This window comes from Balaenoptera ricei, chromosome 3, assembly GCF_028023285.1.
Source record: "Balaenoptera ricei isolate mBalRic1 chromosome 3, mBalRic1.hap2, whole genome shotgun sequence".
In the NCBI taxonomy this organism is placed as follows: Eukaryota; Metazoa; Chordata; class Mammalia; order Artiodactyla; family Balaenopteridae; genus Balaenoptera; species Balaenoptera ricei.
The window spans coordinates 181,588,562-181,612,552 of NC_082641.1; the positions used below are offsets into that span (position 1 = coordinate 181,588,562).

Below are 23,991 nucleotides of genomic sequence, written 5' to 3' on the forward strand. Positions count from 1 at the left end.
AAAAGAATGAAATTAGAACACTCCCTAATACCATGCACAAAAATAAACTCAAAATGGATTAAAGACCTAAATGTAAGGCCAGACGCTATAAAACTCTTAGAGGAAAACACAGGCAGAACACTCTATGACATAAATCACAGCAAGATCCTTTTTGACCCACCTCCTAAAGAAGTGGAAATATAAACAAAAATAAACAAATGGGACCTAATGAAACTTAAAAGCTTTTGCACGGCAAAGGAAACCATAAATAAGACAAAAAGACAACTCTCAGAATGGGAGAAAATATTTGCAAATGAAGCAACTGACAAAGGATTAATCTCCAAAATATACAAGCAGCTCATGCAGCTCAATATCAAAAAAACAAACAACCCAATCCAAAAATGGGCAGAAGACCTAAATAGACATTTCTCCAAAGAAGATATACAGATTGCCAACAAACACATGAAAGGATGCTCAACATCACTAATCATTAGAGAAATGCAAATCAAAACTACAGTGAGGTATCACCTCACACCGGTCAGAATGGCCATCATCAAAATCTACAAACAATAAATGCTGGAGAGGGTGTGGAGAAAAGGGAACACTCTTGCACTGTTGGTGGGAATGTAAATTGATACAGCCACTATGGAGAACAGTATGGAGGTTCCTTAAAAAACTAAAAATAGAACTACCATATGATCCAGCAGTCCCACTATTGGGCATATACCCTGAGAAAACCATAATTCCAAAAGAGTCATGTACCACAATGTTCATTGCAGCTCTATTTACAATAGCCAGGACATGGAAGCAAGCAAAGTGTCTATCGACAGATGAATGGATAAAGATGTGGCACATATATACAATGGAATATTACTCAGCCATAAAAAGAAACGAAATTGAGTTATTTGTAGTGAGGTGGATGGACCTAGAGACTGTCATACAGAGTGAAGTAAGTCAGAAAGAGAAAAACAAATGCTGTAATGCTAACACATGTATGTGGAATCTAAAAAAAAAAAAAGGTTCTGGAGAACCTAGGGGCAGGTCAGTAATAAAGACGCAGACGTAGAGAATGGACTTGAGGACATGGGGAGGGGGAAGGGTAAGCTGGGACGAAGTGAGAGAGTGACATGGACAAATATACACTACCAAATGTAAAATAGATAGCTAGTAGGAAGCAGCCGCATAGCACAGGGAGACCCACTCATGCTTTGTGACCACCTAGAGGGGTGGGATAAGGAGGGTGGGAGGGAGACGCAAGAGGGAGGGGATATGGGGTTATACGTATACATATAGCTGATTCACTTTGTTATACAACAGCAACTAACACAACAATGTAAGGCAATTATACTCCAATAAAGATGTTAAAAAAAAAAAACCCCCCACACACATTGATTCTCTCATGGTTCTGGGGGTCAGGAGTGTGACTTGGGCCTCACGGGGCTAAATCCAGGCGTGGGCAGGGCGGGTCCTTCCGGAGGCTCCAGGGGAGCATCTGTTCCCGCCTTTTCCAGCTTCTAGAGGCGCCGCATCCCTGGCTCGCGGCCCCTCCTGCATCCTCACAGCCAGCAGCGCAGCATCTCCCATCTCTCTGCCTCTGACCCTCCCGCCTCCCTCTTATAAGGACCCTGGGATGACGCTGGGCCCACCGGGAATCCAGGGTCATCCCCGTCTCAGGGGCCTTAACTTAATCCCACCCGCAAAGTCCCCTCTGCCCCATGAGGTGACATGTCCACAGGCCCCAGGACCAGAACGGGGACGTCCTTGGGGCCATCACTCTATCACAGCTTGCTTCTGCTTTTTTCACTCCTCCATGCTTTTGTCTGAAAGAAAAGCCCATTTTTTTCTGCACATTTAATCCTTGCTGGCTACTAGACATAACATTCTGTGTGGTCTGCTTGACCGCCCTTGAGGCAGGAGCCTCCTTTATAGATAAAACCCACCAACCAACCAAACACTGAAGCTCAGGCTAAAGAAAACTGGGTGAGGTCCCCCGGCGACTGCAGAGCGGAGGTGGCTGGGAGGCCGGTGGGTTCAGGGTGGCATCACTGGACACAGGAGTAAGTTGAAGCCAGGCACGGGGAAGAGGGGGCCGTAGGAGGGGCAGGCTGACAGCAAGGAGGTGGCGTTTGTCAGAACAGAGAGCAGAGGGCATTCCAGGCCAGGGGAAGGAAGCAGGAGTGCGACCCCAGAGGCAGGAGGGAGACAAATCAACAGTGCAGAGAAAGCTGCCCCAGGCCGGCTGTACAGGAACAAGGATGAAGGCGGGGAGCCGGTGAATGGAATCAGCCAGAAGAACTCAAATCCTGCCAAAGCCCCCAGGGCTGAGATGCGAGAGAAGCAGCAAATGGATGAAAATCCCACCAGGCAGAGAAGCACAAACAATCTAGAGGTTTAAAAATAGATGATGGGCCCCGCGATGCCACTCCTGGGTATCCACCCGAGAGGACTGAAAACAGCCATCCTCACAAAAACCTGCAGACAAACGTTCACTGCAGCCCGAGTCACAGCAACCGAGAAGTGGAAACACCTCAGTGCCCATTGATAGATGAATGCGTCAAAACAACGTGACAGGTGCGTACAAAGGAATACTATTCTGCTGTAAAATATGAACGTGGACGGACCCTGAGAACACGATGCTCAGTGACAGAAGCCAGACACAGAAGGACACACAGTGTGTGATTCCACTGATGGGAAACGTCCAGAACAGGCAGATCCACAGAGTCAGAGAGCGGGTTCCTGGTTGTCAGGGGCTGGGGAGGGGGATAGGGGAGTGTTTAATGGGGACAGTTTCAAATTCACAAGATGAAAAGGTGCAGGATGGATGCGGGGGCGGGAGGGGGGCAGTGGTCGCACAACGGCGTGAATGTACTTAATGCTGCTGAGCTGTACACTAAAAACGGTTAAAGTGGTGAATTTAAAGCGACGTATAACTCACCACGATGAAAAAACAAAACAAAACAAATCAGAGTGGGCGGAAGTGGACGCAGGGAGGTGAGTTAGGATGGTCACGCGGTGCTGAGCAGAGATGGGCGGGGGCGGGGGGAAGGGGAGAAGGAAGGGGGATGGTATCTGGCATGTGATAAACTGATTTATTTATTGATCCCCAGAAACTACCATGACTGGCAGGCCCCTCCCCTGGGGCAGCGGGAAACATGCAGGGGATGGTCCCTACACCCGCCCCTGGCACCATCACGATGTTGATGGCTGAGTAAAGAGGCCACTGAAAAAATGGCTTCGGAGCAACAAAGGGTCCCATTCACCGTCCCAGGTCCCAGAGCGGGGGCAACTCCTGCCCACTTTCTCCCAGACATCTCCCAGGGGTGCCCAGTTTCGCTTTTAAAGGACACACCAAACACCTCCCCACAAAGCAGGCTGCTTTCCAGCAACCCTCTGCTTTGGCCAGATGCTCCTCCAATGTGTGAGCCAGCACCCAGGGCGCTGCTCGGACGCAGGGACTCGGGCGGGAGGGCAGGGGCAGCAGCGCCCTCGGGAGGCTTCCCAGCCTCGGGCCGTCTGTGCCAAAACTCTCCCCTGGGGTTTCGGGGGCATCCCTGGGGGTCCAGGGGGTGGGACTCCACACTCCCAACACAGGGGGCCCCGGTTCGATCCCTGGTCGGGGAGCTAGATCCCGCATGCCGCAACTAAGAAGTCCACAGGCAGCAACTAAAGATACACATGCCACAACTAAGACCCAGCGCAGCCAAAATGAATAAGTAAATAAATAAATACATATTTTTAAAAAAAAGGGCTTCCCTGGTGGCGCAGTGGTTAAGAATCTGCCTGCCAATGCAGGGGACACGGGTTCGGGCCCTGGGCCGGGAGGATCCCACATGCCGCGGAGCAACTAAGCCCGCGAGCCACAACTACTGAGCCCACGTGCCACAACTACTGAAGCCCGTGGCGCCTAGGGCCCGTGCTCCGCAACAAGAGAAGCCACCGCAATGAGAAGCCCGCACACCGCAACAAAAGAGTAGCCCCCGCTCACCACAACTAGAGAAAAGCCAGTGCACAGCAACGAAGACCCAACGCAGCCAAAAATAAATAAATAAAATAAATTAATTAAAAAAAAAAAAAAACTCTACCCCGGGGTTTCAAAACTCCCCCTCCTTTGATCAGAACGTGGCACCTATGCAAAGCTGGGCCAGAACACTCAGGTGGGGCTGGCTTCCACTGGGATTTCAGTCACCAGCAGGGGGACCCGTCCAACTCCCCCCACCACCAATGCATGGATTTGGGATGGGTGGGACCCATGTGTCTCACAGTAGGATGAAGACGTTTCTCCCCAACACCCCGTTTCTCCCCAACACCCAGCAGTGTCTGCGGCCACAATATGCAAGACAATGAGTTTTCAACTCCCCAAAGTCACTTCCAGGAGCACAGCCTTCGTTGGGTATGATCGAACCAGGAGAAAGCTGACATCACGTTGCAAAGATGCAAGGCAAAGTTCACAGCACAGAGGATGGAGAATCTGGCGTTGGTCGGGAACAGTTCTGGTGGTGGGGGTGGGGTGGGGGGCAGGGAGGAGACTAATCCGAGCCTCTGCATACCTGAGGGGGCAAATACTACCTGGGGCAGGTGTTCAAGGTTAACATCTGGGTGATGCCACGTGGGTGTCAGGGACCCCTGGGACGGGACGAGAAGTCACTCAGCTGTGGGTTCTTCCCCAAATCTGTAACCTCAATCTAATCACGAGAAAAACATTAAACTAACCCACACCGAGGGGCATCTTGCAAAACTCCTGACCCGTCCTCCTCACAGCTGTCCAGGCATGAAAGACAAGGAAAGTTAGAGAAACTGTCACCGCTCAGAGGGGCTAAGAAGACGTGACGACTAAATGTCATGTGGGATCCTGGAGGGGGCCCTGGGGCAGAAAAGGACATCAGGGGAAGCTAGTGGAATCCAAACTCAGTACGGGCTTGAGTCAATGGTGATGCACCCATGCTGATTTCCTAGGGTGGCAAAGGCACCCCTGGAAGGCAGGATGCTGGTGGTGGTAAAGGTTGGGTGAGGGGTACACGGGACTCTCTGTACTACCTCTGTGACTTTTCTGGACACCTGAAATTAGTCCAAAATAAAAAAGTTAATTAAAAAGAAACAGGGAGTTTGGGATTACCAGATGAAACTATTATATATAGGATGGATAAACAACAAAGTCCTACTATAAAGCACAGGGAACTAACTATATTCAATACCTTGTAATAATCTATAATGGAAAAGAATATGAAAAAGAGTATATATGTATAACTGAATCACTTTGCTATACAGCAGAAATTAACACAACATTGTAAATCAGCTATACTTCAATAAAATTTTTTTAAAAAAAGCAGATCTCGGAATGCAACCCACTATCCTTCTTAGAGACGACATGTGGGGTGCTGGCTGTGGTACCCGGAGCGATGGGCATGGGCATCAGCTTATCCTACGCCCCATTTCACAGTGAGGGAAGCGGAGGCCCAGAGGACAGGGGACTTTGACAATTTGGAAATAAGAAATGGAGCTGAGGGACTTCTCTGGTGGCGCAGTGGCTAAGACTCTGCGCTCCCAATGCAGGGGGTCTGGATTCGATCCCTGGCCAGGGAACTAGATTCCACATGCATGCCGCAACTAACAGTTCTCATGCCACAACTAAGGAGCCCACATGCAGCAACTAAGACCCGGCACAACAAATAAATAAAGAAATATTAAAAAAAAAAAAAAAAGAAAGAAATGGAGCTGAGACTGGAACCCGAGGTTCCAGAACCCTGGTCCCCTGTCCTTCATGGCCCCAAACTGCACACACATGTGAGGTTTGTGAACATCACTGGACATGCTTTGTTTTCTTTACACAGCCCCTGAGAAGCTCCTGGAACCGTCTGATGAGAGAAAGAGAGACAGAGAGAGGGCTTCCCTGGTGGCGCAGTGGTTAAGAATCTGCCTGCTGATGCAGGGGACACAGGTTCGAGCCCTGGTCTGGGAAGATTCCACGTGCCGCGGAGCAGCTGGGCCCGTGAGCCACAATTACTGAGCCTGCGCATCTGGAGCCTGTGCTCCGCAACAAGAGAGGCCGCGATAGTGACAGGCCTGCGCACCACGATGAAGAGTGGCCCCTGCTTGCCACAACTAGAGAAAGCCCTCACACAGAAACGAAGACCCAACACAGCCAAAATTTAATTAATTAATTAATTAATTTTTTTTTTTAAAAAGAGAGAGAGAGAGATAGAGACAGAGAGAGACAGAGACAGAGGGAGAGACAGAGAGACAGAAAAAGAGAGAGACAGAGAGAAAGAAAGACAGAGATAGAAGGAGAGAGACAAAGAGAGACAGACAGAGAGAGAGACAGAGACAGAAAGATAGAGACAGAGAGACAGAACGGAGCCGATCTATTTTTTTAAACAATAAAAACTGCCCAGCTCCTCCCCAAAGCCCCACCAGCCCAGCTTCCTCCCATCACCTCCTGCTGTCAGTCATTCAAGTCAAAAACAACTCTGAAAAAAAAAGAAAAAAAGAACAGCTCTGCATTTCATTAAGTAGCAATTTGAAGGGGAAAAAAAATTCCATTTCTCCGCTCCTGCCTCAAATATTTACAAGTCAGCCTGGAAGAACTAATCTGTCAGTTTCTCAACCTAAAGAGAGAGGCAGTGCTAAGTTCAGCAGGTGCTGAGCGAGGAGCCCCAGCCCAGGGAAGGGAGCCTCAGTTTTCACAGCGACCTGGCCTTTTCCAAGCTCACTCTGCTCTGGGACGCTTTGCGTGGCAAACTGTGGCTCTTGGAACATCTTCCTAAAAAACACCGATCACCTGACATTACAAGGGTTCGTCTGAATATTCATTTGGATGCCCATTACTTCACTGTGTCACTATTTTGTTTTCATTTACTTTACGTGCTTTTTTTCAGTTCATTATGTAAAAGCTATGAGCACAGACATTTATATACAAAGTTTGATGTTTGTACATTTTTAAGTAACGTTATAATAAACATAACTGATGTCTTAAAATCCGACCTATTTTTGAGCTATCAGAGGCCACGGTTCTTTAAATCTAAGAGCCTGTTATTTCTAAGACGCGTGTCCCTCACGTCTCGTGACACTACAGAAAATCAGTGATCCATCTCAGTAGGGCACAATGCTACGGGAAATATAATCATTCCATACAGTTGTTCCCAAATCATTAACCCCCGCTCACCCAGAAGGCTATGGGAATCCAAGCTCCTAACTAGTCAGCATCAGAGGCAACGTCTCAGAAGTCAAGTATTATTTGCTCTCCCAATACTAGAGCTTAAATGAAACCATAAAAGCTATGAAACCCCAAGTTCAAGTCCCAGCATTGCCATGAACCCGTGAAACCGCTGGGCCTCAGTCTCGCCATCTGTAAATCACACAAGTTGGACTAGAGGAGTGGCCAGACTTTTCCTGGAAGGGGCCAAAGAATCAATATTTTCTGCTTTGTGAGCCTTAGCGTCTCGTGTGTGGTGGGAAAGCCGCCATGAGCAACACGTGAACGGATACATGTGGATCTGTGCCAATAAGAATAAGACTTTGCTTCTGGACACTGAAATGTGAACTCTGTAATTTTCATGCGTCATGACTTATCAGGCTTCGTTTGACTTTTTTCAACCATTTAAAAATGGTACAGATGAACCTGTTTGAAGGGCAGGAATAGAGGCGCAGACATAGAGAACTGACGTGTAGACACAGCGGGGGGCCGGGGGAGGGAGATGAATTGGGACACTGAGATTGACGTATGTGCACTGCCCTGTGCAAAACGGGTAGCTGGTGGGAACCTGCTGTAGAGCACAAGGAGCTCAGCTCTGTGCTCTGTGCTGACCTAGATGGGTGGGATGGGGGGTGGGAGGGAGGTCCAAGAGGGAGGGGATATATGTATACATATAGCTGATTCACTTCATTGTACAGCAGAAACTAATACAACATTGTAAAACAACTATATCCCAATTAAAAAGAAAAAGAAAAATGTAAAAACCATTCTGGGAATTCCCTGGTGGCCCATTCCCTGGTTGTCCAGTGGTTAGAGCTCAGTGCTTTCACTGCTGAGGGCCTGGGTTCAATCCCTGGTCGGGGAACTAAGATCCCGCAAGCCACGAGGCAAGGCCAAAACAACAAACAAGCAAACAGAAAAACTATTGTTAGCTCAGGGGCCTTACAAAAATAGATGGCGATGGAGGATTTGGCCCATAAGGCACGCCGCCCCCTGGACTGGACAATCTCGGGGCCCTTCCACAACTGACTTTCCAAGATGCTCTGATTCTCAATCCACATTTTCAACCTGCAGATATTTCAGTAGCTCTAAAAACGACCCACCAAGTGGGCATATATCTGGAGAAAACTCTAATTCAAAAAGATACATGCACCCCTATATTCATAGCAGCACTATTCACAATAGCTGAGACATGGAAACAACCTAAACAATCTGTCCATGGACAGATGAATGCATAAAGAAGATGTGGTACATATGTACAATGGAACACTACTCAGCCATAAAAAAGGACAAAATAATGCCATTTGCAGCAACATTGATACAACTAGAGATTATCATACTAAGTGAAGTAAGTTAGAAAAAGAAACACAAATACCATATGATAGCACTTATATGTGGAATCTAAAATATGGCACAAATGAACCTATCCATGAAACAGAAACAGATTCACAGACATAGAGAACAGACTTGTGGTTGCCAAGGGGGAGCTGGGGAGAGAAAGGGATGGAATGGGAGTTTGGGGTTAGTAGATGCAAACTATTACATTTAGAATGGATAAACAACAAGGTCCTACTGTAGAGCACAGGGAACTATATCCAAACAATGTATATATGTGTATAACTGTCACTTTGCTGTACAGCAGAAATTAACACAACATTGTAAATCAACTATATTTCAATAAAATAAAATTTTAAAATATTAAAAAATAGGGACTTCCCTGGTGGCACAGTGGTTAAGAATCTACCCGCCAATGCAGGGGACACGGGTTCGAGCCCTGGTCCGGGAAGATCCCACATGCCGAGGAGCAACTAAGCCCGTGCGCCACAACTACTGAAGCCCATGCGCTCTAGGGCCTGCGAGCCACAACTACTGAGCCCACGTGCTACAACTACTGAAGCCCGCAGGCTTACAGCCCATGCTCCGCAACAAGAGAAGCCACAGCAATGAGAAGCTCACACACCACAACGATGAGCAGCCCCCGCTCACCGCAACTAGAGAAAGCCCGTGTGGAGCAACAAAGACCCAACGCGGCCAAAAAAAAAAAATTAAAAAATACAATTACATCTGAGGCTCAAATCCTGTTTCTGTTTGGACAGCATGGCTTTTTGGAGTGGAGACCGTGGAGGAATTAATTCATATAAAACTCCGTACACTACAGAGTTAAACCTGTCCCTACGGGCACTCAAGGTTACTAAGCTGTTCTTAGCTCCTTGCCCATAAAAACAAAATAACGGGGAGGGAGGATGAACTGGCAGAGCAGAGGATTTTTAGGGCAGTGAAGCTATCCCGCATGGTACTGTCAAGGTGGATACGTGTCCGTATATATCTGTCTCAACCTGCAGAACATACAAGACCAAGCGGGAACCCTCAGGTCAACTACAGACACTGGGTGATAGTGACATGTCCACGAAGGTTTCTCGATTATAACAAATGTCCCACTGGTGGGGGACGGTGATGATGGGGGAGGCTGTGTCCACATGGGGGGCAGGGGCGTACGGGAAACCTCTGTACCTTCTGCTCAGTTTTGCTGTGAACCTAAAACTGCTCTAAAAAAAAAATAAAGTCTATTAAAGGACTTCCCTGGCAGTCCAGTGGTTAAGACTCCTCACTTCCAGTGCAGGGGGTGCTGGTTCGATCCCTGATCTGGAAACTAAGATCCCACATGCTGTGCGGCACAGCCAAAAAATAAAAACAGAAAACAAAAAGAAATAAGCAAAAAAAAAAGTCTATTAAAAAAAAGTATCTCTGGGGACTTCCCTGGTGGCGCAGTGGTTAAGAATCTACCCGCCCATGCAGGGGACACGGGTTCGAGCCCTGGTCCGGGAAGATCCCACATGCCATGGAGCAGCTAAGCCCGTGCGCCACAACTACTGAGGCTGCACTCTAGAGCCCTCGAGCCACAACTACTGAGCCCACGTACCACAACTACTGAAGCCCGTGCGCCTAGAGCCCGTGCTCTGCAACAAGAGAAGCCACCACGATGAGAAACCCACACACCACAACAAAGAGTAGCCCCCGCTCGCTGCAACAAGAGAAAGTCCGTGCTCAGCAGTGAAGACCCAATGCGACCAAAAATAAATAAATAAAAATAAAATTTAAAATTAAAAAAATTTTTTTTTAAAAGTATCTTTTTACTTTAGTGCAATCATAGAATCGTAAAATCTTATTAGACATAGTTCAGCCCAGTGGTTCCCATCTGCGGGTGACTCTGCCCCCTCAGGGGACACTGGGCCATGTCTCGGGCATCTGTGGTTACCAGGACTGGGGGCTCGCTGGCATCGAGTGGGTATGGTCCAGGGAGGCTGCTCCACACCCCACAGTGCCCAGGACAGCCCCCCAGAGAGGATGACCGGATGGACCCCCAGTGTCCACACTGCCGAGGAGGAGAAACCCTGCCTTAATCAAACCCATCACGTTAATAACAAGAACACCTCATATTTACAGAAAATTCCCACCACCTCCTCCAGAGGTGCCTCACTGGATCTGCACAACCTGGAAGTGGCCAAGGAGGGTGTTCCTGCCCCGTCCTACAGATGACAAATAACCAAGAGCTTCCCCGGGGCTGCGAGGTAACCTGTGACCTCCTCCACGCTCCTGTCCCCGTGAACTTGAAAACTCCCGCTTCCTCCCAGGGGCCCAGTCAGGCCCCGAGTTCTCCATTTTCTGTCAGATGGTGCAAATGTTGACTTTTCCGGTGTTGAGAGAGGGGGAACGGGGGGAGAGGGGAAAAGGGCATTTAGAAACTAGGACCACAGGGCCCCACAAAAGCTGACTCTCACCCCACGAGGGTGACCCCTTTCTAGGTGGCGTGGGGTGCAGTGTCCCTCCCCAAAGATACGTGCGCTTCCTAAGCCTGGTAGCTGGGAATGGGACCTGATTTGGAAATGGCATCTTTGTGGGTGTCATCGAGCTAAAGTGAGGTCACACAGAGTAGGGTGGCCTAAGCCAACGACTGGTGTCCTCAGAAGAGGGAAATGTGGACACGCGCGAGACTTGATAAAGATGCTCTCCTTGACCCGATTCTACTCAGGCTACCTTGAACTTGTCAATGGGACCTCGACGTTTGGGTTCCCGTGTTCATCTCTGCATCGTCCAGTTTTAACAAGGATCCTGCTAAGTTGGTTGATTGAGACTCCCCCAGCCTCCACATCTGATAACTCCCAATACCTCCTCAGGCTCCTCAGCCCCTCCCCCAGGTGACGTCTGATCCGGCCACCTGCACCCGGAATCCTCAGAGGTCCCTTTAACCAGAATCTCCCCTTATGTTTCCTCTTGGCAATTTTCCATCCACGGACCCCCACCTGCTCCTTGGCTACGCGTCCCCATTTGTCCGTGCTGTATTCAGAGTGGAGCCTAGTTCTACACTGAGGTTTCTTTTCCCCGTTGCAATCGTTTCAGGGTAAAGTCTGTTTTTACTGTTCTAACTACTATCCAGCTCTGGGTTTCCTTTGACAGACACACAAGGGTGATGGCCACGTGATGACCGAGACTGAGACCGGAGTGATGCATCCACAAGCCACGCAGCACCAAAGAGTTGCTGGAAACTACCACCTTCCAGAAGCCGGAAGAGGCAGGAAGGACCCTGCCCTGGAGCCCCCAGGGGAAGCGTGGCTTGACCCACACTGATTTCAGACTTCTGGCCTCCAGGACTGGGAAAAGACAGATTTCTGTTGCTTCAGGCCACCTGGTCTGTGGCGCTTTGTTACGGGGGCCCCAGGAAAGTCACACCAGTAGGCAAAGACAAGGCTGGTAGGGCCGGGGCCTTATTCTGACCCTCCCAGCCACAGCCTGTCTGCTCCAGCACGGGAGCTGCACGGACTTGGCTGGATTCATCTCCTGCTTTTGATTTTTCTTGACTTTTTTGTCCAACAAATTAAGGAGCTTCTTAAGAAGGCAGGGGTCATGGCCTTGACAACCAAGGACAAAAGATATGATCAGTGGTAACTGTCACAAAGCAGAGCTGGCGGGCAGGTTTCAAATTAATTTGCACCCCAGATTCACCTGGCCCCTCGCCCGGCACCTCATCATGTTAGCAAAGAGCTGCGGAAACTCACGTGCACACACCCATGCACACCCACAGTCATGAAAAGCAAACTAATTGACATACTGCAAAGATGGGTCACCTTTTTGTCTTTTATCATCTCCAAACGGTTAATTTTCAGAAATTCCAAAAAGGGGAGCAACTTCTACAAATCGGTTTCTCTCCCTCGGCACTGCATCCCGGCATCGAGAGGGTGGAGGCCGGAGAGGTGCTCCACAGCCACGGTGCCCAGGACGGCCCCAGATAGAGGATGACCAGCCCCAGGGTCCAGGGTGCCCAGGGAGGGGGGAGAGCCTGCCCGTGACGGCTGTGCTCCTCCCACCTGCCCCCTGGCAAACTTCTCGGTGCAAACCTTCTCTCTGGCCTCTGCCCCTGACATCTCATGCACAGGTGTCATCCCCACCTCTCCGCCGCCCAAGAGACTTCTTCCTGTCGCCGCGTACCTGGGGAGCTCATGGAACACACAGGCCTGGGCCCCCATCTCCGCCACCCCCAGGGACCCCAACTTAGAGAGCCGGGCCAGGGACAGAAAGGCCCCGGGGCCCCGTCTCTACGCTGCCCCCCACACGCACACAAGCGTCCCATTCACGTGGTGCTCCCGGAGCCTGGCACCCGGTCTGAAGCTTAAAATAGGCACACAACCAGCCTTTGTTGGGGAGAGGAAGGAAGGAAGGAAGGAAGGTTTCAGACAAAGGAGACAGCAAACTGCACCATCCAGGAAAGCTGGGGGGCCTGAGCTGGGCGGGCGGCCAGGAGGAGCGGGAGGGGTGGTAACTGGAGGCCAAGTGAAGGTCACTCTGAAGGTGGGGTGGGTCCAACTCCCCGGTGCCACCAAGGGCCAAGGGAGCAATCTCGATTTTGTCGAGTGGGTGATGAGCTGGTGAAGGTGGCGGGGAAATGAAAAGCCAATCTCAGCTTTAGAGAGAAGATTCTGGTCATGGGGGGGCTCAACCCATCAGAGCAGGAGAGACCAGAGGCTGATCTGCCAGCTGCGATGTTCTGATCAAGAGACGGGGAAACACTTAACTCAAGGGGGGAAGAAACACAGAGGGGAGAGAGAAAGGCAGATCCGGGGGCGGGGGGCGCTGATGCCCAAACGACCACCCCCAACCTCTGAGCTTCAGTTTAGTGGGCTGTCAAATGCCCAGGAAAAAAGCCATTTACATAGCAGCACGATCCTTCACTGCCAAAATGTGGGAGCAGCCGAGATGTCCACCGACAGGTGAACGGATAAACACGTGTCCCTCCACACACAGGAACGTCACTCAGCCACGAAAGGAGAGAAGCCCTGACACTCGCTACCACATGGACGGACCCTGAGGACACGATGCTCAGTGAGAGAAGCCAGAGGCAGGAGGACACACAGGGTGTGATTCCACTGATGGGAAACGTCCAGAACAGGCAGATCCACAGAGTCAGAGAGTGGGTTCCTGGTTGTCAGCTGGGGAGGTGGGATCAGGGTGATTGCTCATGGGGATGGAGATCTTACTGAGGTGATGGAAGGTTCTAAGACGGGTTTATAGAGATTGTCGCACAACTCGATAAACGTACGAAAAAACTGAACTGTGTGCTAAAGTGGCTGAGTTTTATGAAATGGCAATTGTACCTCAATTTAAAAAATAAAAAAGTAAGACTTTTCCCCTTTGCAAGGTTCTCAGGGAGAACTGGTACTGTTTCTGTTAAGAGTCTCAGAGCTGCCCACAAGCCCCCCTATCCACCAGCTGGCAGGACAAGATGCAACGTCACAGCGTGGACAAGGAGGGGGCGGGATGTGAGTGCCTGGGACAAGTCACCCACCTTTTCAGTGACCCAGTCTGGTCTCTGAGGTCTCCTGGGTGACATACGGAATGAACACTTTTCTCTAGACCCTGAAGAGAGAGAGGGAGAGGACATGCCCAAGGGCAGCACAAGAGAGAAGCGGTGAAAAGCGAGGTCCAGAGCTGCTGAAATGAGCATTGAACACGGCAAACCTTGACATCGTCAAGGATGGGGCCTGCAGGAGACAAACCTTCCCAGAACAAAGACGTGGCTCGGCCCATCACCCTTGGGCTGTGAAGACACAGCAGCCTGCGGGGAGCAATGGAAGGGGTTGAAGTTTGTGTCAACACCCAGCAATCACGCAACTGTCCTGGGTACTGTCCTCTCTAGAAAGCTCCTGAAAGTTCCAAAGTCATGGAGGCCGGGCCCAACCACGCTTCCCTAAGAAATTACACAGGAGCTTCAAGAACACAAATGCCTGGGACTTCCCTGGCGGTCCAGTGGTTAAGACTGCGCTTCCACTGCAGGGGGCATGGGTTCAATCCCTGGCTGGGGACCTAAGATCCTGCATGCCCCTTGGCACAGCCAAAAAAAAAACAACACAAATGCCATAGGAAATACAATTTTAAAGACGACTATTTGTTTCCAGATGCAAATGAGAAAACCTGTAATAACACTTTGGTGAGAAGAAGGCACTTTTTACATCACAACAGGGTGTACCCAAAAAAATGCTTCCATTCAGTAAGCACGAAGCAGAACTGTCTGTGTGTCAGGGTAATTCATATTCAGTTGTCTTTTCCTTCAAACTATAGGGCCCCAGGCTTTATGAAACATGGAGCAGAAAACAATGGCATCAGTCACAATTATTTGCAGTTGGAGACCAAGAACCACTGGAAGAACTCAAGCTCCTGTAGAAGCCTCCTGCACTAGGTTACAACCAAGGAAACAAATCGCAAATGTAGGCATCTTTCAGTGACTGCAGCCAATCAATTAATCCTATATTCAAAACCAGTATAAGTGTTCAAAAGCCACACAAAAGACCCACCTAGAAAGAAGTCAGCATTTCTAAAATTCTCTAAAAGCGGTGTGATTTTTTTTTCCTCTCAAAACCAGAACACGAGATGATATAAAAACCAACCCAAATCTGAATGGCCATACTTCCTAAGGATCAAAGGCGAGGTGTGATCTTTAAAGGAGAAAATAACTTAGTTTTGTTTCCGAAAGGTGTCTCCACCAGGGGTGATTCTGCTCCCTGGGGGCAGGGGGTGACATCTGGGGACATCTGTCATTGTCACACTGGCGGGGGAGGAGTCCTGGCATTGAGTGGATGGGGCCAGGGATGCTACTCCACACCCCCCAGTGCCCAGGACGGCCCCCCCACAGACCCGGCCCCAATGCCAGCAGTGCGATGTTTGTCAGCACTGCCAAGGGGAAAGACCCTGGTCCATCACGTGAACTCAAGCTGTAAAGCTCATATAATCGTGGCCCAGTGGTCCCCTTCAGGGCACACATCCGAATGGCTCCTGTGGGGTACACTTAATCAAAACCACCCGAGAAGCTTTCTCTTAAGTAGATGTGCTTGTTCCTTGATAAAGCTTCAGAATCCAGGCAGATGCAGGTAGATCTGGCTTTTGTTGTTGTTTTCCCCTCATTTTTAATAATATGAAGAAACAATATTTTTTGCAGATTCTTTTTTAAAGCTCCAGAGGGGACTCTTATGTGCACCCTAAGATTGAGGGACTGGTGTCAAGCTTCAAGTGATTCCTTCCCTCCCCTCCCTGACAACCCAGTAATTCTACCCACCCACCTTCCTCCCCCCCAAAAAACCTTAATTTAGAACATCATTATCAACGCGCACGTACCCTCGCCACGTGCCAGGAGCGTGCGAGGTACACGCATCCCCTCATTTGACCCTCGCAGCCATCCTGTGAGGTACCTGCTCCTATTTTATTATTCCCACTTTACAGAGGAGTAAACTAAATCCCCAGAAGCGACACAGCCAAGCAAGCAGCCCGAGTGGACATGGGAACACAGGCCCACCTTCCAGAGCCCGCTACACTCTCAACCCGTGCAAGACCACAGCACGCGACTGAACAAGTCTGTGAACTTGGCATTTGCCTCGCTGACACCTAGCAATGGTGAAGGCTCTTTGCTGTTCATCACGCCTGTCTTGTACCGCCCACCTTCCAGCCCCGAGCAACCCCCGCTCCCCAGGAAAAATAAAAGTGCCACCCACTTCCCTCAATATCATTGTCCCCAAAGCTCCCACTTTGATTCTGGGCTCCTGAGCCCCCAAATTCCTGAAAAATTCGGTCCCCAACACGAGCCTTTCTGCTTCCCCTTTGCACCCTGCCTCCCAGAAACAGAACTTGCAAAGTGTGTCCAAAGCCCATCTCCTGCAGCTCACTGCCTTGCCAAGGGGTTTCTGCCCCATGCCCCCTTCTACACCAGATGATTAGCCAAAGTGGGGGGGATTCCCCTCCACAGTCCTCATAACTGACTTCTAACCGAGATCCCCCCATTTCCTCCTGAATAATCAACCTCCTGCAAAACGGGGGGGGGGGGTCTCTCAGCTTCTATTCCACCTCCCTCCCCCCCCCCTTTCTCATCACTCACAGACTCCTAACTCTCCATTTCTCCTCATAGCCCTCGGAAGCTTTCTGAAAGGAGCCTGACACCCCCTCTTCCCTCGGCTCCCCCAAACTCTGCTCTCTGGCCCTGTGCCAGCTCACCCTGACCCCGAGTACCTCGATCACCCTCCTCGGCCACCGGGACCCCCAACTCCATCGCAGTCCCCTCCCCACCTAACCTCGACCCCCAGCTCCAGCCCCCAACTCCACCCCAAACCCCCGGCCCAGCACCCCCTTCAGGAACCCCGACCCCAACCCCTAAGCCGAATCCCCGGCCCCTCCTCACAGACCCCGACCCCCGATTCCGTCCGCAGCCGTTCCAGGACTCGCCACCCGCGGCCGCCCGGGCCTCCCCTCCGCCCCGGCCGCGCCCTGCCCCTGGCACTCGAGGCGGGGGCGGCAGACCCTGGCCCAAATCGCGGCCGCACGCGCCCTTACCTGCGCTCGCGCCACCACAGCCGCCTCAGCCCCTCACGCAGCGCAGCCGAACCCACCACGGGCCCGCGAGCGCTCGCTCCCCTACGCGGGGGCGGGGGCGGCTCGCAGGGGGCGGGCATTGGCGCCCAATGCGGCCAATCGCGGGAGCCGGCGGCGGGAGCCAGGGCTCGGGGCGGGGCGCAGGGCAGACAGCGGGGTAGGCTGCGCCTGGGGGAGGGGGTGGGGCGTGGGGCGTGGGCGGGGCCTGGAGGCGGAGCGTTGAGTGGCACCGCTGCTGGCCACCCGCAAGGGTAGAACGCGCAGGGGGGAGGAGCTATGCTAATATGCAAATAGGTACAGTGTGGTCGACCCCGCCGCGGGGCGGCGAGCCGAGTTTCAGAGGTGACTTAGTGACGTCGAGGAGATGCAAGGCGTTTCGCGAGTTCGAATCCCGGGTGGGGCCGCGGCTTCAAATCCGAATCCTACCTCACGTGCGGGGAGAAAATGTCCCCTCCTAATCAGTCGCTTGACATGCAGGACAATAATAATAACTGCTTCCTCTCGTTGAACGCTCTGCATAAGGCTAGGAGGCGAGACGATATTACCCCCCCGTTTTACAGGGATGGAAACTGAGTCTCCGAGAGGTTAAACTCAAGGTCATGCGCCCAACCCTGTCCAGGGTTTCTTAATATCCTAACTCCTGGGTCTTGATTGCAAAATGCAGATTCCTGGGCCCCCACCCAGATCGAATGAACCAGAATCCTGAAAGGAACTGAACCCCTGGAATGTGCATGTTTAACATGCTCCCTCGTTGATGCTGGGAAACATTTGGTATGTCTCCAAAAGTACCCAGCGGTCATGGAGGGGAGACTTTCTTATACAGGAGGATGGAGCCACTGTATTCTGGGACTTCCAGAGCTTTGTGCAACACTGTTACTCTGTGATCTGAGCTGCTGGCCCCCCAGCTGGGCCCCCCCAGGGCTGCTGTCATCCCTGCAGGAACCTCCCTGCTCACCCCCTGCAGTGCACAGACAGAACCAGGTGCCTGGAGACAGCATCTCACTCCCCAGCTCCATCCCACAGGAGGAATTACTGTCTGCACAAGGGTTGCAAACTGGTGGCCCCAAATGCTATAAAATTCTAATTTCGTTGCCAACATTTAAAAATCAGGTTGTTGGGCTTCCCTGGTGGCGCAGTGGTTGAGAATCTGCCTGCCAATGTAGGGGACATGGGTTCGAGCCCTGGTCTGAGAAGATCCCACATGCCGCGGAGCGGCTGGGCCCGTGAGCCACAATTGCTGAGCCTGCGCATCTGGAGCCTGTGCTCCGCAACAAGAGAGGCCGCGATAATGAGAGGCCCGCGCACCGCGATGAGGAGTGGCCCCCGCTTGCCACAACTAGAGAAAGCCCTCGCACAGAAACGAAGACCCAACACAGCCATAAATAAATAAATAAATAAATTTAAAATATTAAAAAAAAAAAAATCAGGTTGTTTCACAAAAAGAAATCCAGATTTCCAGGCACTCTTGAAAAATCAGATCTGGCGATTCTTGCAGCCCCAAAGACAGATTAGGGCAGGGCTGGGGTGAGGCAAGTGAGGCACTTTTCTCAAATCCTGAACCTAAAGGGGCACCCCAAAACACTCACCATCCAGATAAATACTATATAAATGCCATATTTTAAAAAGTCAAAATAAATGCAGAAATAATCCATGATGAACAAAATAACTAAAGACAAAATTTGATTCTGCGCTTGTGCAAACCACCTCCCTTGCTACTCTCTAGCCCCAGCCCTGTCAGATCCTGTCTTTATTTCAAATAGTGATGTTGTGTTCATCATGGCTTCCTTTACATTAAATATTGCAGTAAAATATGTATCTAGATGGCTGAGTTTTTTGTCACACATGGCGAGTGCCTCGCCTCTCACCCTAGTCCTGGCCTTGTTTATAAATTCACGAAATCTGCCCTGAGCTATTTAGTGGATGGGAAAACTGAGGCCCTGCAGGTTTGTTTGTTGTTGTTGTTCTTTTAATTAATTTTTATTGGAGTATAGTTGCTTTACATCCTGCAGGTTGTTCCCCAGGTAATATGAGGATCATAGTGCCTGCCCGGTCACCTCACTGGCTGCAGGAAGTACAGGGTCCAGCAGGGCCGGCGTGATCTCTTGTGGGGGCCACAGGGGAGAAGCACTGAAACGTTCCCATGATGCCCCAGAGTCCTCGTCACAAAAGTCCGAACTCTTCCCACAGACCCATCCCTCACCCCTCATCTTTCCGGTCTCTCATCCTTTACAGGTGGCGAGCTGACCTCCCCATCCCAAAAAAGGCACACTGTTGGGGAATGCGGAATCCACTTCTTTATTGCAGGAAGACTATTTGTAGAGCGAATGCTACACAGACCCCACAGCGGGGGGCGGGGGGCACCCACATGCGGGAGGTGAGGGGGCAGGGGCGGGGACAGCAAGCATGGCCTGGCACGGTCCCCAGACCCAGGGGTGCCGAGGCAGGATGGGCCAGCAGCTGGGGCAGGCTCTGGCCCCCTCCTGCTGGAGAACCCCAGGGTCGGGGCAGGGCCTGGGGCAGAAGAGGCCTGGAGGCAGGCAGAGCCCCAGGGAGATTGTGCTATCAGGGTGTGTCCCTGAGAAAGGGCCGCAGACCCCTGCGCAGCCCCACTTTCTCCGGCACCTTCAAGTGGGAGGGGTCAACACCAGCTGCTGGTGGGCCCTGGACCCGCCACAGGACAGGGGTGTTCCGCTGTGCTCAGACAGGATGCTGCCTTTTCTTCCGTGGGCCTGTCCACGCGCCGGGCGGTGACACACACGTGCACACACACACACTCCCTCCCTCTCACAGTGGGCCCAGTAAATATTTGCGGAGTGAACAGCCATACAGATGCAGAAGGAGAAAAACACACTGCTACCAAGATGGACACAAACAGTCCCTCTTACCCATGTACAGTCCACGCGGTCACATGACCTCTCTTTTGTGGGTGCACACGCACACGTACACACACACGTGCCGCTTCCTTGCACCTAATGACACCAGCGCTGCGAGTGGCCCCAGGGAGAGGCCCAGGAGGCAGGGAGCTGAGGGCAGCTCCAGCCACGGCCAGCAGGCAGCTGAGACCCTCAGTCCTGAGACCACAGGCAACTGAATGCTGCCCAGGAGCACATGAGCTGGATGTGGATCTGTCCCTGGTCACGCCTTTGGATGAGACCACAGCCCAGCTGGCCTCATGCTGAGACCACAAATGTGTGCTGTTGCAAGTTGCTGAGTTTGCGCTCATGTGTTCCCCAGCAACGGCTGATGGATACAGATGTTGGGCTGAGAGCCCCCTTACGACAGAGTGCAGCAGGCGTGGTGCTCCTCAGACAGTCAGGACAAACAGGTCCACAGATGCTCTCTGCTAAATTCCGTAATCCACTCCCGAAAACGCAGCTGCACACAGTCACACTCTTGCAGGTGCCAAGGCTCACACATCACAGGTGTCTAGTCCTCCTGGCAACCACACGACCCACCCCTGCATACACCCTACACTGGGATCACACGGCAGACCATCACACACACAGGAGCCCCCCACACACGCTTAGACACAAGCCATCTGCCCAGCACACCAAGGGGCCCAATGCGTCATCCCATGGGTGCCCCCCACCCCACCCCAGGCCTACAGGTCACCTTCATACTGTCCGACACGGCCTCACTGGGTCCCATGAGTGTGGTGTCATCTAGACACTCACAAAAACAGAATCTCACGGTGGTGGTGGGCACACCCTGACTTCAGGACCCACGCCTTCCTGGGTGCCCCCCCCGGGGGGCCCCATAGGTGGGAGGAATTGGGCTGGGCAGAGCTCTGCGTCCAGCCCCTCAGATCCTGCCGGTGCTGGGTCCAGATGCCTGCCTCTGGACGGGGCCCGGCAACCCCTCAACAACACCCCAGGTCCCCTGCCCTGGGCTCGGTGGCGACAAACTGTCTCGATCTCTGTCTGAGGGCTATGTCCGGGAAGGCCCTCCATATTAATTCCAGACCGTCCCCTGGAGTTGTGCCGTGGCCATCGGCCGGTCCCAGGCCTCCCCTGCCTGCACCCCAAGCCCAGGCGGGGCGAGGAGTGAGATTCCGGGCTGGCGGGGCACTGCTGTGAGCCCTGTGGTTATTGCCTGGCAGCCTGAGACCCAGCCCGCAAGGCCCCCCACCAATCCGTGGGGACGGGGGTGAGAGGGGTGGTCTGGGACCTGGGGAGGGGGGCACAGGCCAGAGGTCATGAGGGATGGAAGCGGGAGAGGAGTGTATGTCAAACACCAAGTAGGAGAAAAGAAAATCTGAGGTCCATGTGCGTTTCAACTCCCTCCTCCCCGGCAAGGTCACAGTGATCTAATGTAGGGGCAGGGTGCAGGTCTGGCTGGGGGCACCCAGGGGGCAGAGTCAGAGGTGGGAGTCCTGGGAGACACGGAGATGGAGGAAAAACCGGCATCCTCAGTCCCTATGGGGACAGGCAGCTTCCCCCGTTTTCCCATGTGCAGATCAAGGGGGCCGCCTCCAGCGCTTGGCTTTGGGGGGTGCGTACAGACAGGACGGTGGGCGGGGCAAAGAGGGAGGGGAAGTCAGAGTGACACGGCAGAGCTGGGTTGGAGCCCCAGGTCTGCCACAGGCTCAGCAGGGCCTCAGTTTCCCCGCCGGAGATGTTGGAGAGAAAGAAGTGGAAGAGATGGTGGGGGAAGGGGAAAGAAGGAAGAGGAGGAGAAGGAGAGGGAAGAGGAGGCGGGGGTGGGGGGTGGGGGGGGCGGCAGGGAGCGGGGGCACAGGACGTGGGGAGAGGCCTGGGGCCGGGACAGCGGGGCGCGGGCGGTGGGCGCTCTGGGCTCACATGAGGACGCATTTGCCCTTGATGCGGTCTGTCCTCTTCTGTTTGCTGGAGCGCTTGCCATCGATGTTCAGGCTCATGTTCCGGCGTGTCTCCAGCGTGAGCAGCTCCTGGAAGAGCTCCTTGACGTTGTAGTTCATCTTGGCCGATGTCTCCATGAAGGCGCACTTCCACTCCTGGGCCACGGCCTGGGCCTCGCGGGTGTCCACCTCCCGCTGGGTCTCATCGCACTTGTTGCCCACCAGCATGACGGGGATGTCCTCCACGCTGCCCTTGATCTGCACGATGAGCTTGTAGATGGGGCCCAGCTCCTCCAGCGACTGCTTGCTGGTGACCGAGAAGACCAGGATGAAGGCGTGGCCCTTGGAGATGGACAGCCGCTGCATGGCCGGGAACTGGTGGCTGCCCGTGGTGTCGGTGATCTGCAGCGTGCACACGCTCTTGTCGCAGCTGATGACCTGCCGGTAGGTGTCCTCAATGGTGGGGATGTAGGTGTCCCGGAACGTGCCCTTGACGAAGCGCAGCACTAGCGAGCTCTTGCCCACGCCGCCCGCCCCGAACACCACCACCCGGTAGTCATTGCTCTGTTCAGGCATCTTCCACGCGGGGGTGCGGGGTGGGGCCGGGAGGGCTCGCTTCGGCTGCTAGAACCCCAGACCGACCCTGCACAGAGAGGAGTGTCAGACAAGAGCGACCACCCACTTGGGAGGGGGCGGGAAGGGCGGCTTCTCAGAGGAGCGGCATTTCTCCTGCATCCCGGTTGATTTGGTTGACTCTGCCATTCTGCCCTGCACACAGGCTCAGAGCCAGACCCTCTGCCTGTCTGCTTCCCCTCAATGAAATCTGGGGCCTAAATTCCTTCCCCGGGGCGGGGGGGTGGTCTCTGGGCTGGAAGAGGCATGGAGATGCCAGCATGGGGTGCACACCAACTGCTTTCTCCACCTGCATGCTCCCCCAGCCCCCAGGTGGCACTGGCTTTTCCCTGGCTTTGTGACCTGGGCAAGCTGCTTTGCCACCCTGAGCCTCAGGTTTCTCCTCTGCGAAATAAGTAAAGGCGTGCCTCTCTCCGGCCATCACAGGCTCCCTGCTCTCACCCCAGCCCAGGGGCTCCTCAACCTCATGGGAGCTGTGTGGTAGGGCATCTTTAAAATGCAGATTGCAGGGCCTCAGCCCTGGAAGTGGTGAATCCTTTGGTTCAGGGCCACAGCCCTGGGAACTTGCATTTTAAAGCTCTTCTCCTCCCCTCATCCCATAACTGTGATCCTGGTGCTGGGCTACAGCAGCCCAGGCTGTAGATGAGAAAAGTAAAACTTAGCCTAAAGAGAGAAAGCCTCGCTCCCTGAACTCCAAACCCAGACTATGGTCTGGCCTGCCCTGGCCTCCCGCTCAGGTCTGATGTGTCCGTAGGAACAGAACTTCCTGCGAGGGGGTCCTCTTCTCCCCTCTCCCCTACCCTGTGCTCAGAGAGGTCCAGTGACCTCGGGAGGTCACACAGCACAGCAATTCCTGAAATGATGGAGGTGGGAGAAGAACCGTGACCTGGGGGTGGGAAGGCAGGAAGCCTGTCTCCAAGCATCTGCGTCCTTACTTATAGAAACAGCAGAGACCCCTTCCCTGCCTCCTTCTCAGCCATCTCTGAGGGTCCCTCAACATGGGGCGGGGTCTACAATGGGATAGAGAAGATATGGCAAAATTGCACCCAGGCCATGCTACTTCCCTCAGGTGTGTGTGTGGTGGGCGGGAGCGGGGGAGGGGGGCGGGGGCGGGGAGCAAGACCCAATGGTGTGAAAGACCCTGGCGGTGAAAACCCGGGCAAGTAAATTGATGTTCCCGAGCCTCGATGTTCTCATCTGTGAAATGTGAGCAGTCTCAGTGCCCACTCCACGGAGCTGCTGGGACAAGCAGTGCCACGAGCTGGATAAAGCCCTTGGCCAGGTGCCTGGCACACAGAGCCCTCAGTAAAGATGGACGGACATGGTTATCAATCACAGGGGCCCAGGGTGTAAAGCACTCGGCTGGTCGTGGGTTGGGAAGGCACATTCTCAATGATCAAAAGTACCAGGTTTGTCGGAAAAAGACATACGGAGAAGGTAACAGCCGACACGTACCTCACAAGTTACG

General features: G+C 52.8%; 2 protein-coding genes across 2 annotated transcripts in view; both read right to left on the reverse strand.

The window, feature by feature from the left end:
* GNG7 (G protein subunit gamma 7) overlaps positions 1–17,145 on the reverse strand; it is a 152,378-nt gene extending 135,233 nt beyond the window's left edge. Inside the window, exon 1 of the mRNA XM_059918931.1 lies at positions 17,036–17,145. The gene's annotated coding sequence lies outside the window, so the exon portion shown is untranslated. The remainder of the gene's footprint in view (positions 1–17,035) is intronic.
* Positions 17,146–21,762: 4,617 nt separating this feature from the next.
* On the reverse strand, positions 21,763–22,466 carry DIRAS1 (DIRAS family GTPase 1). Its single transcript, XM_059919912.1, has one exon. The coding sequence runs from the start codon at positions 22,464–22,466 to the stop codon at positions 21,870–21,872; it is 597 nt and encodes a 198-aa protein (XP_059775895.1). The 3' UTR covers positions 21,763–21,869.
* Positions 22,467–23,991: the final 1,525 nt, after the last annotated feature.

What these genes read in the sequence shown, in the direction of transcription:
- DIRAS1 (XM_059919912.1), bottom strand. Translation starts at nt 22,466, where the DNA reads ATGCCTGAACAGAGCAATGACTACCGGGTGGTGGTGTTCGGGGCGGGC.